Below are 17,500 nucleotides of genomic sequence, written 5' to 3' on the forward strand. Positions count from 1 at the left end.
TGGCGCTCAGTGTTTACCTGCGAGCCAATGTTCCTGCTAAAGTCATCCAGTGCTTTGCTGAGACGGCTCAGTTCCAGAAGATAGTGCTCTATGCTAAGAAGGTACCTGTGTTCCCTTCAAAGACTCTATTCTGCCCTCATCTGTGTCTCTGCTCTGCTGGGACTGACGTGTTGTTTTCGGGGCAGATGGGATATTCTCCAGACTGGGTGACGCTGTTGAGGAGCGTGATGAGATCCAGTCCTGATCAGGGCCTTCAGTTCGCTCAGATGCTGGTTCAGGACGAAGAAGCGCTCGTCAACATTAATCAGGTACAAACACAGACATTTTGGTTATTTCTAGAGTGAAATCAATCTAGTGCACATAAATGTTTGTGTCCTATCATATTTACTTTGTACTTAACTAAAACTAAAACCATAAAAATATATATTTTTGTTACTTGAAATAAACAGTAACTTGGAAAATATACAGATATATTTAAAATAAATAAACAAAAAAAGATGGCTAAAACTCACTAAAATAAAAAACAGAAAATTTAAAAGTAAAAATGAGTTACTAACTTTAAAATTAAAATAAAAACCAAAAATATAAAAATAAAAACTAGTTACTAAAACTTAAGTACAATTAAAATAAAAACAAAAAATAAAAATGTATTACTAAAACTTTAAACTCAAAATCAAAATATAAAACAAAAAATGAGTAGCTAAAACTTTAACTAAAATTAAAATTAACAGAAAATATGTTATGTACTAAAACTTAATTCAAAATAAAAATGAACACAGAAAATTTAAAAATAAGTTACTAAAATTTTAAAATTTAAATAAAAACCAAAAATATAAAACTTAATACTAGTTGCTAAAACTTAAGAAGGATTAAAATAAAAACAGAAAATCGAAAAATAAACAGTTACTAAAACTTAAGTACAATTAAAGTAAAAGCAGAAAATGTAGTTTTTAAAATGTAGTTAATTAAAATTGAACTGAAAATCTAAAACTAAAAATGAGTAAGTAAAACTTAAGATTTAAAAACTGAAAATACATAGATTAAAAACGTTACTAAAACATAATTAAAATTAAAATAAAAACTAAATATAAAACTAAAGTTAATGTAAAATATTTATGAAAACTATAACAGGATCTATAAGATTAGCACTGCTCCACACCATGACTGTGCTCTTCACTGACCCTGTGTGTGTGTGTGTGTGTGTGTGTGTGTTTGAGGTGGTGGATGTCTTTATGGAGGGGAATCTAGTGCAGCAGTGTACTTCATTCCTATTGGACGCTCTGAAGAACAACAGGCCGGAGGAGGGGCCTCTGCAGACACGCCTCCTAGAGATGAACCTCATTCACGCCCCTCAGGTGAACCAATCAAACACACCGAAGCTCAAGATTATACAAGATTAAAAGCCAATATGAGTACAACCACAATATTATAATAATGTCCGAGAAACATTTGAAACCGGACCATCTGAGAACCAGTGTTATTTAATTTTTTTATTTTTTGAGTTTTAATTTAGTTTATTTCTTTTTAAATTTTGACCACTTCATTATTAATTTTTAACTGTTGTGTTTGTTATGTGCGTGTGTTTGCAGGTGGCAGACGCGATCCTGGGGAATCAGATGTTCACTCACTACGAGCGCGCTCACATCGCTCAGCTGTGTGAGAAAGCTGGTTTACTGCAGAGAGCTCTGGAGCATTACAGCGACCCCTACGACATCAAACGGACCGTCGTACACACACACCTGCTCAACCCTGAGGTGTGTGTGTGTGTGAGAGAGCTAAATGACTCCGGAAGTGCATTTTTGTGTGATTTTATAATGTTTCCAGTCATCGTTTCGATCATTCTCTACCCTGAATTTCACCTTTTATTTGTTCGATTCGTCTGAAGGGGCGTGTCTACTGTGATGCATCAATGGAGACGCCCCACTGCTGTGATTGGCTAATATATTTGCATATTAAATGAGCATTACATGTGGAACTCTTTTGAAAACATTTGCTGCACTTTTACTGTAACAGTCGTCAAGATGAACAAATCATGAACAGTGTTGATTATAGCATTATATTTAGAGCAGTTGCAAAAGAAAAGTAACAAAGTAAAAGAAAATAAAAATATAATTTTTTTTTTGTATTTTTACTATTTTAACAAAAATTTAATTTTTATTTAATGCTCTTTTGAATTTTAAAATATAATATTATCGCACAATTTTTTGTTTATTAGTTAAAAAACTAAATAAAGTGCATTAATACTATTATTACTTTTATTATTTTATTTTTTACAGTTATATTTAATGAGTAACACTATGTGCAGTGTGAGTAACAAACCAAATCTCCAGAATGGAAAACTAGGGGTGCACTGAAATTTCGGCCGCCGAAAATTTTTGGCCGAAATGGCATTATCGGTTTCGGGCAGAAATAAAAAAAACAGCCGAAAACGTAAACCGAAAATGAATGTCACCCGCCCCTCCCATCCGTGCACAAGCACTTTAGGTTTCACTCACGGTCGAGCTGTTATCACGCGTCTGCCTATCAAAGATTAAGCATGTCAAAGGGCTGTCACAATCAAAAAAAGCTTGTCACAAAAGCTGCACAATCGATCGGACCAACCAACACAAGTTTCGAAAACGAAAACAGGGAATCGATTTTAACGGCCTTTTCTCGGAGCGCGTCCAGCTCGTCACTATACGCTCGCAGCGAACGCGCGTCACACAGCAACTGCAGGTTCTGACACACACACACACACACACACACAGCCTATTAGTGCATAATATCAATGTAGCCTTCAGTATCATGTTTTTCATTGATGTTATGGCAGTCCACATTGCTGACTTGTGCGCGTCTCAAGCGCCCTCTTTACGTTCGCCCTAATGCCTGTTTAGTTGTCGGTGGATTTGCCTATATTTGGCGTTGAAAAACGGATCAACGCCAAATATAGGCAATTTACTAACGATTCAATTAACACTTTGCCTATGTCTCAAAAATCGAACAGGATTTTTTTTTCACAAAAGTGACAGCCCTATACGAGAGGACACCAAAGTTGCAATATGTAACATTTGTTCTGCAAAAATCTCCAAAATTGTGGATTTGTTTGCACAATTTTTAAAAAACTATTTTATTTGATGGAACATAAAACTTGAAGAATAATTATTATTTATTTTTATTGTAAAAAATATTTTATGTTTTGTTATGTAACTGTTAATAAAAGTTTGATTATTATATTGTGATTTTTCAATTCAGATCCATTAAATCCAAGCAATATATATATACGTTTTTAAAAGAAGCCATTTTCGGCTTCAGTTTCGGTTTTCGGCCAAGTGCATCCTAAATTTTCGGTTTCGGCGCAGAATTTTCATTTTGGTGCATCACTATGGAAAACGTATGTGCATCCCGGCGATAGACTGCAATCCTCCGACAACAATTATAAATAGAACAAACTTTGATCGTAATATAGAGAAGTTGATTGTTAATTCACTGGTTTTATTCGCTAATGCATAAACAGCAGTAAAACACTGTGGGACAAAGACATATGTACATGAGCCTTTATATATTACACATATATTATATATTAAACATGAAATGCAGTTTCAGATTTTTATGTTTGTTTCTCGAGGTTTGTAAAAAAAACATTTTTGGCAACAAAAAAAAAGGCCTGATGATGCATGTTGAGGGGAAATTGTAATGTCATGATTCTCCCGATTTTACATCCTGGCTTCTCAGAAGTGTAGAAAACAATAATTCATATTAAAATGATGAGTTTGTTTTTTGTTTTGAAACTTGCAGTGTGTTTAGAGTTTCCTCTAGTGTGTAAATATCAATAAAAAATTTTTTTTTTTTACATTTTTTTAATTCACATTTTTACATTTTTTAATTACAAATTTTAGATTACATTTTGTAATTTAATTAATAAAAAAAAAGTATTCAAATTTTTACATTTAAATAAAAAAGTAAATGTTAAAATTATTACATTAAAATTTTTACTTTTTTAATTCAAAATTTTACATTTTAAAATTCATATTTTTACATTTAAGTTCACATTTTTACTTTTATTTAAAACTTTACGTTTTAATTTTTAACTAAAGTTTGTACTTTTTTTTAATTCAAATTTACATTTTTAAATTCTAATTGTTACTTTTTTACATTTAAGTATTTAAATTCAAATGTTTACATTTTAAAATTAAAATTTTTACATTTTAAAATTAAAGCTTTTACATTTTAAAATTAAAATTTTTACAAGTATGAATAAAGATATTGTCCTTCAGAGCAGCATTGAACATTTAGTGTTGTTTTTCTTGTCTTTCTCCATCAGTGGCTGGTGAATTTCTTCGGCTCTCTGTCTGTGGGTGACTCCGTCGAGTGTTTGAGGGCCATGTTGGCTGCAAACCTGCGTCAGAACCTGCAGCTGAGCGTTCAGATCGCCACCAAGTACCACGAGCAGCTGGGAACACAGACGCTGGTGGAGCTTTTCGAGTCGTTCAAGAGCTACGAGGGTGAGACGCTCTCCAGCGCTTGTGTGTTTGTGAGGCTGGTGTGGTGAATGATTCCTCATTTCTGTGTCTCGCTCAGGTCTGTTTTATTTTCTGGGCTCGATCGTGAACTTCAGTCAGGATCCCGATGTGCACTTCAAGTACATTCAGGCGGCGTGTAAGACGGGTCAGATCAAAGAGGTGGAGCGCATCTGTCGAGAGAGCAGCTGCTACAACGCCGAGCGTGTCAAGAACTTCCTCAAGGTACTCGAGAAAGAAACCAAGCTCATTAATGCATTCAGTTCAGAAAAGTCTGTCAGTGAATCCAGATCAGTGCGTCTGTCTTCATAAATGTGACTTTTATTGGCGCAATAGTTAAACACACAATATTAACAGTAGCATTAATACAGATTAGTTATTGTAATACAAATAATAACATGATTAAAATAACATTAGATCGCATTTGCATTTAAAAAAAAAACTTAATTTATTTTCATTTGTTTCATTAAATTAATAATAATTAAATATTAACTATAACATAACATATTTAATATACTATATTTGTAATTGTTTTTATTAAAATTAGTAAATGAATATTTGTACTTTTTTCATTCAAATTTTTATATTTTCAAATTCAGATTTTTACGTTTTTAATTTAAGATTTTACGTTTTAATTCTTAACTCAAATTTTTACTTTTTTAATTCACATTTTTATTTTTTTTATTACATTTTTGCAATTTTTTTAACATTTTTTATTCAAATTTTTACATTTAAATTAAAGATTGTAAATGCTATTTTTTAAATGTTTACATTAAAATTAATACGTTTTTCAAGGCAAATTTTTACGTTTAATTTCAAATCTTTTCTTTTTTTATTTAAAACTTTATAACTATGACATTTTTACATTTAATTAACCTTTTATTTTAATTAATTGAATGAGTTGAATTAAATACATAATAAATGACAAAACTTACATTTTCATTTTTAATGTAATAATTTAGTGTATTTTTAATCCATTTAATAAAAAAAAATAATAACAATTAAATAAACATTCAACATTAAAGTTTATTCGTTCATTTATTTTAATTGAACTTTTAAATTGGAGTAATGACAATAAAACAAACAATCATTGCAGCGTAATAACATTTTTTGTAGAATTATTAACAATTTATTTAAACTAATTGAATCGAATAATGTACAATAAAATAAATGTTCAACATTATTTTAGATTTACATTTCTACGTGCAATTATAAAAATGTTTTATTGAATAGTATGAATTGAACTGAAAACCATTAACATTAAAAAAAAAAAAAAAAAATTTTTATAATTAATAATTAATTTTAAGAATAAATAATTTAACCGTAGCTTACTTTTAACATTTTTAATTAAACTCACTACAATTTCCCCCTTTTTGCATTTCTCTTTAATTATAATTTTTATAATAATTAATAAGTTTTATGAATTGTCTCACACTCTACTGCTTTGATTATACAAATGCATTCTAATTCTTTTTGACAATAGGATGTAGCTTTATTTGTGATGCGAGTTAAGCTCATCAGATGGACTTGTGTGTGTGTCGTTGCACAGGAAGCCAAACTCACCGATCAGCTTCCTCTCATCATCGTGTGCGACCGCTTTGATTTCGTCCACGATCTCGTGCTTTACTTGTACCGTAACACCCTGCAGAAGTACATCGAGATCTACGTACAGAAGGTACAGCGAGTCCTGCACACACACACACACACACACACACACACTGCTGATCTGATCTGGAGAGCTCATGTGTGTGTGTTTGCTCTGCTGCAGGTCAATCCCAGCCGGCTGCCGGTGGTTGTCGGAGGTCTGCTGGATGTGGACTGCTCCGAGGACACCATCAAGAGTCTGATCCTCGCCGTACGAGGAGATTTCAGCACTGACCAGCTGGTGGAGGAAGTGGAGAAAAGAAACCGGTAGAACTGATCCCGTCCTGTTCTTTCTCATCACCCACTGCTTCTCTCCTCTCAAGACCAAAACACACGAGTTCACATGAAAAAAACACTTTTTTTTTAACTGTGAAAAATCATTAGATGCATTGGATATTTATGATATATTTCTAATATAATATATTATGTGGGCCACTATCAGTCATAAGGCTCAGTTTCCCGAAATTGAGATTTATACATCATCTGAAGACTGAATAAATAAGTTTTTCCATTGATGTATGGTCTGTTGTGATCGGACAATATTTGAAAATCTGGAATCTGAGGGAGCAAAAAAAACTAAATATTGAGAAAATCATCTTTAAAGTTGTCCAGATGAATTCTTAGCAATGCATATTACTAATAAAAAAATCTGTTTTTATATATTTGCTGTAGGAAATTTACAAAATATCTTCATGGAACATGATCTTTACTTAATATCCTAATGATTTTGGCATAAAAGAAAAATCTATAATTTTGACCCATACAATAAATTTTTCGCTATTGTTACAAATAACACCCCAGAGACTCGAGACTGCTTTTGTGCTCCAGGGACACATATAATATATGGCAAAAACTAGTTTGATGTTGACTAGTTTAATATAAAATATATTTACTTTATAAAAATGTATATTCTTATAAAAAAATGAAAAATAACTTTAATATATATAGAGGAAATGCATATGAAATATCATCAAAAATGCCATATATGAAAATGTTTTGTTGAGATCAATTATTTTACATAGTTGGACAGTCAGATCAGTGTCTCGTTTTCTCCAGACTGAAGCTGCTCTTGTCTTGGCTGGAATCTCGTGTTCAGGAGGGCTGTGAAGAACCTGCTACCCACAATGCACTGGCAAAGATCTACATAGACAGTAACAACAATCCTGAGCGCTTCCTCCGAGAAAACCTGCACTACGACAGCGCGACCGTGGGCCGATACTGCGAGAAGAGAGACCCGCACCTCGCCTTTGTGGCCTACGAGAGAGGACAGTGTGACCTGGAGCTCATACAGGTCTCCACGGCTGCATTAATTGGATTAAAAACCCAGTAAAATTAGTAAAATCATGAAATATTTTTACAATTTAAAATAACCACTTTCTATTTGAATACGTGTTGAGATGTAATTTATTTTTGTGATGCTCCGCTGTATTTCCAGCATCATTACTCCAGTCTCCAGTGTCACATGATCTTCAGAAATCATTCTAATATACTGATTTGCTGCTCAAGAAACAGTGTTTTCTGTCCTTCTGTAGGTGTGCAATGAAAACTCTCTGTTTAAAAGCGAGTCGCGGTATCTGGTGCGACGGAAAGATCCTGATCTTTGGGCTCAAGTTCTGCAGGAGACGAACCCGTACAGACGGCCGCTGATAGATCAGGCACGAGTCACACCTGAAACATCTACAGTGTGTGATCACTGAGTATATTAATGATGAGGATCGTGTGCACAGGTGGTTCAGACGGCTCTGCCGGAGACGCAGGATCCAGAGGAAGTGTCAGTGACGGTGAAGGCGTTTATGACGGCCGATCTGCCCAATGAACTCATCGAACTTCTGGAGAAGATCGTTCTGGAGAACTCCATATTCAGTGAACACAGGTCTGTCTGAGAGACTCCTTCAACTCATATTATACCAGAGACCTAATATCACCAGGTGATATTTTATGCATTGGTCCAAATTAAAATATTATAATGGATTAGATGCATTTGAAAAATCAGACAAATTGTGTAAATAAAGGATTGTTTTTGACTGACAGGAAAATTATGTTTAGTTGGAGAGTGGCTGTGTGGAGCATCAAAAGTATATTATATTATATTATATTATATTATATTATATTATATTAAATTATATTAATATATTCAATATATTCTATATTATATCAATATATTCTTCTTGTATATTATATTACATTATATTAAATTATATTATATTATGTTATATTATATTATATTATATTATATTATATTATATTATTATTTATTATATTATATTATATTATATTATATTATATTATATTATATTATATTATATTATATTATATTATTTTATTTTATTATATTATATTATATTATATTATATTATATTATATTATATTATATTATATTATATTTTATTATATTATATTATATTATATTATATTATATTATGTTATGTTATGTTATGTTATGTTATGTTATGTTATATTATATTATATTATATTATATTATATTATTATTTATTATATTATATTATATTATATTATATTATTATTTATTTTATTATATCATATTATTATATTATATTATATTATATTATATTATATTATATTATTATTTATTTTATTATATCATATTATTATATTATATTATATTATATTATATTATATTATATTATATTATATTATTATTTATTATATTATATTTTATTTTATTTTATTTTATTATATTTTATTTTATTATATTATGTTATGTTATGTTATGTTATGTTATGTTATATTATATTATATTATATTATATTATTATTTATTTTATTATATCATATTATATTATATTTTATTATATTATATTATTATTTATTTTATTATATCATATTATTATATTATATTATATTATATTATATTATATTATATTATATTATTATTTATTTTATTATATCATATTATTATATTATATTATATTATATTATATTATATTATATTATATTATATTATATTATATTATATTATATTATATTATATTATAATAAAGTAATGAATTACCTTCTATTGCATTAAGATTGATTGTTTTGTTATATTCCTCATTTTTAAGAAGCATTGAATAAAAGCCCATGCTAAATGAAAATGTAAATACATTAAGAAGTAAACATATTAAATTGCAATGTAATTAAGATTTACCACTGTTGAATAGTGCCTTTGCATAAAAGCATCATTTATTAATTCATAAATGTAAATATATTACATTACAACATATATTGTATTATATTATAAAATTAAGATTAATCTCTTTATTGTATTCTTCAGTTGTAAGTAGTTTTGAATGTGTTGTATTTTGTAATAAAATATAATTAAATTGTAGTTCTTCATTTTATTCATTGTATCTGCTAAATTAATAAATGTAAATACATTTTATTGTATTCTATTTGTATGTTATATTCAATTAAAATGCTGAATTAGGATTAAATGCTTTGTTGTTTTGCTCATTTGTAAGCAGGTTTTGATAAAAACATCTACTAAATTATTAGATGTGTTCAGATATGATTGATTATTATATTGTATGATTTATAATGAGCTGTATGTGTTTTTATCTGATTGTTGTAATTGCAAGTAGTTGTAAAGCTGAATGAATGTAAATATGTTGTTGATTATGATGGGAATGATCTGGGGCCGGTTGCATAAACTGTTTAGACTAGCCTTAATTTTTTTCTACAAGACTTGTCATAATTTTTCTTCAATCCAGTTATGAAGAGGTAGATTGGTCTTATTTGTATTGGAAATGTAAGACACAAGGCAACTGCCAGTTTGTTGAAATAGTTACACGTAAAAGGTTATGCAACTGACCCCTGATGTAGATTATACATGATAATAAAACGTGTGTTTTGCATCAGGAACCTGCAGAACCTGTTGATCCTGACGGCCATTAAAGCGGACCGGACTCGGGTCATGGAGTACATCAACCGGCTGGACAATTACGACGCTCCTGACATCGCCAACATCGCCATCAGCAGCGAGCTGTACGAAGAGGCCTTCTCCATCTTCAAGAAGTTCGACGTCAACACCTCAGCGATACAGGTACACACACACATGATCACGTGATGGTCCACACACAGACGTCTGGATGACAAACGAGGGATATAATAAACTGATGCAGGTTCTGATCGAGCACATGGGGAATCTGGACCGGGCATATGAGTTTGCGGAGCACTGTGCCGAAGGCTCGGTCTGGAGTCGTCTGGCTCAGGCTCAGCTTCAGTCCGGTCTGATTAAAGAGGCCATCGACTCCTACATCAAATCTGGAGAGCCATCGGCGTACATGGAGGTCGTGGATGCTGCCAGCAGAAACGGTGAGATGATCTGAGATCAAACATCCTTAAAGGAGCAGTTCACTTCCAGAACAAATGTTTACAGATAATGTACACACCCCCTTGTCATCCGTAAAGAAATGGTGCCCTCGAGTTTGATCTTCCTCTTCCTGCAGTTTAGGAGGAACAAGTGTCTTATCTTGTGAAATGATCGGTCATTTTCTAAAACATAGAAATGGGTCTAGAAACAACAATTTGAAAACTGTCCTTCGTCTCTGCAGAAGTACCGACCCAGCGTTTACAAAGTGAACATACGAAGAATATCAACAAAAAAAACATAACTGCCTTGAAATGGAAAAAACAGTTCACGCAGAGCTAGACAAGCTTATGAGGTTAAAGGGGTCATAAGACGTTGCTGAAAAGAACATTATTTTGTGTATTTGGTGTAATGAAAAGTCTTTATGTGGTTCAGAAAACACATTACTTTCCACATACTGTACATTGTTGTTTCTACTCTATAACACGCCTTCTGAAACGCATTGATTTTTACAAAGCTCATCAGTCTGAAAAGCGAGGTGTGCTCTGATTGGCCAGCTATCCAGTGCGTTGTGATTTGCTGAATGCCTCAAATGTTACGCCCCTCACCATACTGTGATACATGTGTCTCGGTGCGATGAGACAAAACCAAAAAAAACATTACAAACGAGGCATTTGTTGCATCCAGTGGGGACATAATTATTGATTATAATGACTTATACTGTCTTTTTACGTGTTGCGATGCATTGCATATCGCACTACGTAAACATAAAAGCATTTGTCTGCATCTGTGATTGTAGAAACAACAAACAACAAGCGCTACTCTACACTGCTCAAAACTCATTCTTGAATCTTCAGTGGCAAAACTACTTTATAGAAATAGCCTCAGATGCATTGTATAAATAAACAGCAAACTTTTTAAACTGTCTTAAGAAAAAACATTTTTAAATAATGCTCCAGGTTGTCATCCCACTTTAACTGCGCAGAGATGGTAGTCCTGTGAAACTTAAAACATTGAACATTTTCTATGTCCTGACCATTAATAGTTAATGGAAAAACAGCATTTTTTCCTCATCCTCCGTCGGAAATCAAACACCGTTTCCTTTGTTTTTAGGATATTCAGCTTGATCTGTCCTCAAACATCCTTTAACTGATGTGGAGTCATCTGTAATATGCTGTAAATTGATTGAACAATATCCCAGGCAAGTGTCTGTTTTAACAGGGAACTGGGAGGATCTGGTGAAGTTTCTTCAAATGGCGAGGAAGAAAGCTAGAGAGTCGTATGTGGACACAGAGCTCATCTTTGCTCTGGCTAAAACAAATCGTCTGACTGAGCTGGAGGACTTTATCAATGGCCCCAACAACGCTCACATACAGCAAGTACGGAGATTTACACACTTTTAAAGTTAACGAGCTTCCTTCTCTGATAAATCTCTCTCTCTATATAATTTTTTAAAAGTTTTATTTAAGTACGATTGAAATGATATTACAGTTATTATTATTTTTATTAATTTTGTCATTAATATTTATTAATTAATTAGTTTTATTGTTATATTTTCCATTTTCTTTTTAATTTAAGTTATTTTAGCAATATTGTTTTGGTCTTTTTTTTAATGTCCACATAGTTTTTATCAATTGAGTACATCAAATTTAACTTAGTAAAAATGAGAAATGTCTTTTCAACTACCTGAAATAATATAATAATAAAGGTAAGTTTAAGTCTTTTAATATTTTATTTCATTTAAAGTTTGTATTTTAAGTAACAAAATTTTTTTATAAACAGTCATTTAAACAACACTTGCCAGTAAAATGCTCTCTCAACAGCAAATACAATGAGTTTGCTTCCTTCTTTCTGAGAAGGTCAATAATATCAGAAAGGCGATTAGCAAATCCTCAAGTTATGCAAAGGACAGACAGATTTGATCGCAATATTAAAAAGAAGATACTAAGTCTACTTTTGAAGCAATTGATAGAAATAGTACGGCACCTTAAATCGTCAACCTTGACACACTTCCCACATCTTTTTTAAAAAACTGTTTAAAAGCAGATCTCTAAAAAGTGGTGAACGCCTCACTTCTTTCTGGGACTTTTCCAAAATCCCTGAAAACTGCAGTTGTTAAGCCCCTCGTGAAAAAGAGCAATCTTGATAACACCATTTTGAGCAATTATAGACCAATATCTAATCTTCCTTTTATAGGCAAAATTGTCATACTTAGAAGGGAGAAGTTATTATGTGAGTCTAGGAGAGCATAAGTCTAAGTGGACGTCCATGACATGCGGAGTCCCACAAGGCTCGATTCTTGCACCGCTCTTGTTTAGCCTGTATATGCTACCACTAAGTCAAATAATGAGAAAGAACCAAGTTGCTTATCACAGCTATACTAATGATACCCAGATTTACCCAGATACCCAGACTCGCTCTGCCAATGTATTGATGAAATTAACAGTTGGATGTGACAAAACATTCTTCAGTTTCTGATTCTGACTAGAACCAGAAAATCTGAGCATATCACACCAGTCCTAACACTGGCTTCCAGTTATATTAAGGATTGATTTTAAATTACTTTTACTGGTTTATAAATCACTCAATGGCCTGGGACCTAATTATAATGCAGATATGCTCATAAAATATAAACCTAACCGACCACTCAGATCATTAGGATCGAGTCAGTTAGAAATAACAAGGGTTGACACAAAACAAAGGGAGTCTGCTTTTAGTTATTATGCTGCCCACAGTTGGAATCAGCTTCCAGAAGAGCTTAGATGTGCTAAAACATTAGCCATTTTTACATCTAGACTCAAAACTCATCTGTTTAGCTGTGCATTTATTGAATGAGCACTGTGCAATGTCCGAACTGATTGCACTGTATTTTATGTATAACAATTTCCTATTTCTAACTGTTTTAAATCCATTTTAAATGAATAATGAATACTTTTTTAAATTCGTTGTTTTATTGTTGTGATAATTTATTTGATTATTTTACTTCCTTTTATCTAGCACTTTAAATTACCATTGTGTATGAAATGTGCTATATAAATAAACGTGCCTTAATAACCTTGTAAATATATATATTTTTTATTAATATATAATACATTGCTATTAAATATACATATATAAATATGTAACATACTATTATATAATATATTAATTATATATTAATATATTATAATGTGTGTTTATATGTGTGTGTGTATTTTATATATATATAAATATATATTATAAATATATATAACATATTTCATGTAATGAAGTTATTAATAATAATGATAGCAACAATATATTATGCATATGTATGTAATATTAATGGTAGCATGTTTATGTTTAATAATAAATATATTTTAAACATTTTCCCCTAATAAATAATCGATAACAAATTGTCTCAACATTATTGTGCACACATGATGACAAAAGCAGAACGTGTGCTTTGAGATCTATCACTTGAGATCCTTGTGGTCTTCTTGTGTAATGTGTTTCTGTCTGTAGGTTGGCGAGAGATGTTATGAAGAGGGTATGTTTGAAGCCGCCCGGCTGCTGTTTAATAACATGTCTAATTTCGCTCGTCTGGCGTCCACACTCGTTCACCTCGGCGAGTTTCAGGCGGCCGTTGACAGCGCACGAAAGGCCAGCTGCACGCGCACATGGAAAGAGGTGAGAGATGAAGACATTATTAACATTTAACATTTACATTCAATCATTTAACAGACGCTTTTATCCAAAGCGACTTACAAATGAATCGGTTGGATGAATGATTCAATGACTCACTCATTAAGACAATGGGGTTTAGTTTCATTTAAAAAAAAAATATTTCGTATTTTATATTTCAGTTTAAAATAAAAGAAGCATTAATGTCTATTCAAAACCAAATAATCTCATAGAATTTATTATGCAATTCTAATTCATGCTTACTCTGAAAACAATGTTATTGTATTAAATACATATCATTAAACTAGAGCTGATTGAATTTTTTAAAACGAATTAATTAACTAAAGTACTGATTCATTCATTGCAAATAAATTGGAATTATTTAATAATCATTATTGTGTAAAATGAGAAAAGCATGGAATAGACTAAAAAGAGATATATTGATTCACCATAGAATTTATTAAGCCACATATAAACTTTTAAGGCAACAATAACATTGTTTTCAGAAGAAGCATAAATTAAAATTACATAATTAAATTTAAACTTTTATTTTGTACTGAAATATAAAATACAAAATCAAAAATGTTTTTTTAAATGAAACTACGAAACTAAACCCCATTATCTTAATGAGTGAGTCATTGAATCATTCATCCAACCGATTCTTTCAAACAGATGATTCATTCAGAAATGACGCAAGTGACTGTCTTTATGAATGAAAACAATGTCTGTAATAATAATTATATTTTTATATATTAAAAACTGTTTTTATATGTCTATATGGTTTTTATCCATTTTTATTAGTTTTAGTTAATATTCAGTAATGAATCAATGCTGTGCTGTGGCTTTGTGTAGAACTATTTTAGTTGGCAAAACGGACAATAATGTCTTTAAAATATTACACAGTATTAATTCCTAGTTAATTTACTGTTGTATGAAATCAGTATCACAGATAATCAGGAAAAACATTTTTGCTAAACAATATCATATGATATAAATTTAAAACAAAACACATACAGGGGCAATTTTGCCCTCATATTTTGAATTTTAGGAGCATATGTGAGGTTTTCACAAACATGAGTTCATTAAGCCCTCTCTTAGAAATCCTGATGCTCCAAACAACGAATAAACTTGTTAAATGATCTTTACAGGTACAGTTTCTGAGATGACTGCTCCTAAAAGTTTTTATTTTTTTGTTTGTATGTTTTACTATCAGCCATGATAATTCTACTGTTTACATGCATATCCGCTATTTGTTTTTAAAAAGCATGCAAGAGGCTGACAATTAGCTGAACATATACCTGTTTAATTAGTGACAGTATTCCTGCATTTTATTTGAATGTGGAATGTGAAAATATGCAACGTTGCTTGATGATTTTGGTTTGGAATCTGCAACTTGATTTTCAAACGTCTGTAGCTCAATCATTTTTTTGTCGGATTGCATAAAAAGGAATTTCATAGGAATTTTAATTTTCAGAGGTTTTGTTGTTGAAAATGTGCTCATTCTGGCTCATTTTGCCAGAACGGGTCACACATACTGTACAGTAACTGCATGTTATTGCACCATATGAACATGTTAAATTGACAGCCCTACTTTAGACATTATTCTTTTGTCATGCACAGCTGGTTTGTAGTGTCCTGTAATGTGTGTGTCCTCGCTGTATTTGCAGGTGTGTTTTGCGTGTGTGGACGGAGAGGAGTTCAGGTTAGCGCAGATCTCCGGTCTTCACATCGTCACTCATGCTGATGAACTGGAGGAGCTCATTCACTACTATCAGGTGAAAACCCTCTCAGTCTCCGTCTGTGGATGAGCTCGGTGCGGGTTTGTGACGTCTTCTCTGTGTGTGTCAGGATCGTGGCTATTTCGAGGAGCTGATGGTGCTGCTGGAGGCGGCGCTGGGGCTGGAGCGCGCTCACATGGGGATGTTCACCGAGCTGGCCATCCTCTACTCCAAATACAAACCCCAGAGGATGAAGGAACATCTGGAGCTCTTCTGGTCCCGGGTCAACATCCCTAAGGTGCGACTCTCGCTGATGTGTTCCTCAAAGTGTGAGATGAAGAAAAATCAACATGTTATTTTCTGCATCCTGAAGCTCGTGTAGCAGAGCGTGATGCTTGCAACGTGAAGCTCATAGGTTTGATGAATGCATGAACTTATTAGACGTAGACGGTGCATGCATTGTAAGCCACTCTGGATAAAAGGCATCTGTGAAATGCATTAAATGTAAATGAGGAAGGAAATTAATTTAAAAAAAAAAGAATAAATGAGTTATAAGCACTGTAAGGACAGTTGTACCGAGCAACTTTTTTGTTTCTTTTTTATGTTGTAAGGTAACATTTCAATGTCACATTTTGGTTCTACTCTACTGTTCAAAAGTTTGGGTTCGGTAAGATCTTGAGTTCGTCTCTATCTTGCTCAAAAAGGCTGCATTTATTATATTAAAAATACAGTAAAAACAAGTAAATTGTGAAATATTTTTTACAGTTACAAAAACTATTTTCCATGTGAATATCTATTAAACTCTAATTTATTTCTGTGATGCTCTGCTGTATTTTCAGCATCATTCCTCCAGTCTTCAGTGTCACATGATCTTCAGAAATCATGAAAATATGATGATATACTGGTCAAGAAACATTATTATCATTAAAACCCGTGATACATTTAATTTTTCAGGATTCTTTGATGAACGTAAAGTTCTAAAGAACAGTATTTATTTGAAATAGAAATCTTATGTAACATTATAAATGTAATTCATCCTTAATGAATAAAAGTATTCATTTCAAATCATAATGATCTTAAAACTTTGAATGGTAGTGTAATTAGCTATATAGTTTTTACTTTTCTCGTGTTAATATTAATATTGATATGAATGCACTGCAGGAAAGGCAGTGTTCATGATTTGCTGTGTTGTGATTGGTCAGGTGTTACGAGCAGCTGAACAGGCCCATCTGTGGGCGGAGCTTGTTCTCCTGTATGATAAATACGAGGAGTACGACAACGCCATCCTGACGATGATAGCGCACCCCAGCGACGCCTGGAGAGACGCTTCCTTCAAAGAGCTCATCAGCAAGGTCACATGACACGGATCACATGTTGCAATCTTTCTCACGTCACAATGCAATGATTGTGGAGCAGCTCAGATGAGAAACGATTAAGTTTGAAGCATGTGTGAGGATGTGTAATGTTGTTGTGCTCGTTGGTCTCATGAAGGTGGCGAATGTGGAGCTGTATTATAAATCCCTGCAGTTTTATCTGGATTATAAACCGCTTCTGCTCAACGATCTGCTGTGTGTTCTCGCTCCTCGACTGGATCACAACAGAGCCGTCAGCTTCTTCAGCAGGGTACGCCAACATTCATGCATACAGTTACTAGATATAAATATATATATGTATAATGTAAAACCGTAAACA

At 32.2% G+C, this 17,500-nt stretch overlaps 1 protein-coding gene across 5 annotated transcripts in view; it reads left to right on the top strand.

Moving 5' to 3' along the window:
• Positions 1–17,500, top strand: part of cltcl1 (clathrin, heavy chain-like 1) — a 45,801-nt gene that overhangs the window by 18,731 nt on the left and 9,570 nt on the right. For all 5 annotated transcript variants that reach the window (XM_059504295.1, XM_059504297.1, XM_059504298.1 and 2 more), the window contains exons 9-27: positions 1–101; positions 186–308; positions 1,218–1,355; positions 1,590–1,754; positions 4,301–4,481; positions 4,558–4,721; positions 6,046–6,171; positions 6,265–6,407; positions 7,197–7,431; positions 7,673–7,795; positions 7,868–8,013; positions 9,998–10,181; positions 10,261–10,453; positions 11,670–11,827; positions 13,932–14,096; positions 15,758–15,865; positions 15,939–16,106; positions 17,011–17,160; positions 17,300–17,431. The exon at positions 1–101 is cut by the window's left edge and continues 52 nt beyond it. In XM_059504295.1, the coding sequence (XP_059360278.1) occupies positions 1–101; positions 186–308; positions 1,218–1,355; positions 1,590–1,754; positions 4,301–4,481; positions 4,558–4,721; positions 6,046–6,171; positions 6,265–6,407; positions 7,197–7,431; positions 7,673–7,795; positions 7,868–8,013; positions 9,998–10,181; positions 10,261–10,453; positions 11,670–11,827; positions 13,932–14,096; positions 15,758–15,865; positions 15,939–16,106; positions 17,011–17,160; positions 17,300–17,431 (2,903 nt within the window). The remainder of the gene's footprint in view (positions 102–185; positions 309–1,217; positions 1,356–1,589; positions 1,755–4,300; positions 4,482–4,557; positions 4,722–6,045; positions 6,172–6,264; positions 6,408–7,196; positions 7,432–7,672; positions 7,796–7,867; positions 8,014–9,997; positions 10,182–10,260; positions 10,454–11,669; positions 11,828–13,931; positions 14,097–15,757; positions 15,866–15,938; positions 16,107–17,010; positions 17,161–17,299; positions 17,432–17,500) is intronic.

The sequence above is a fragment of the Carassius carassius genome, chromosome 21, assembly GCF_963082965.1.
Source record: "Carassius carassius chromosome 21, fCarCar2.1, whole genome shotgun sequence".
NCBI classification, from domain to species: Eukaryota; Metazoa; Chordata; class Actinopteri; order Cypriniformes; family Cyprinidae; genus Carassius; species Carassius carassius.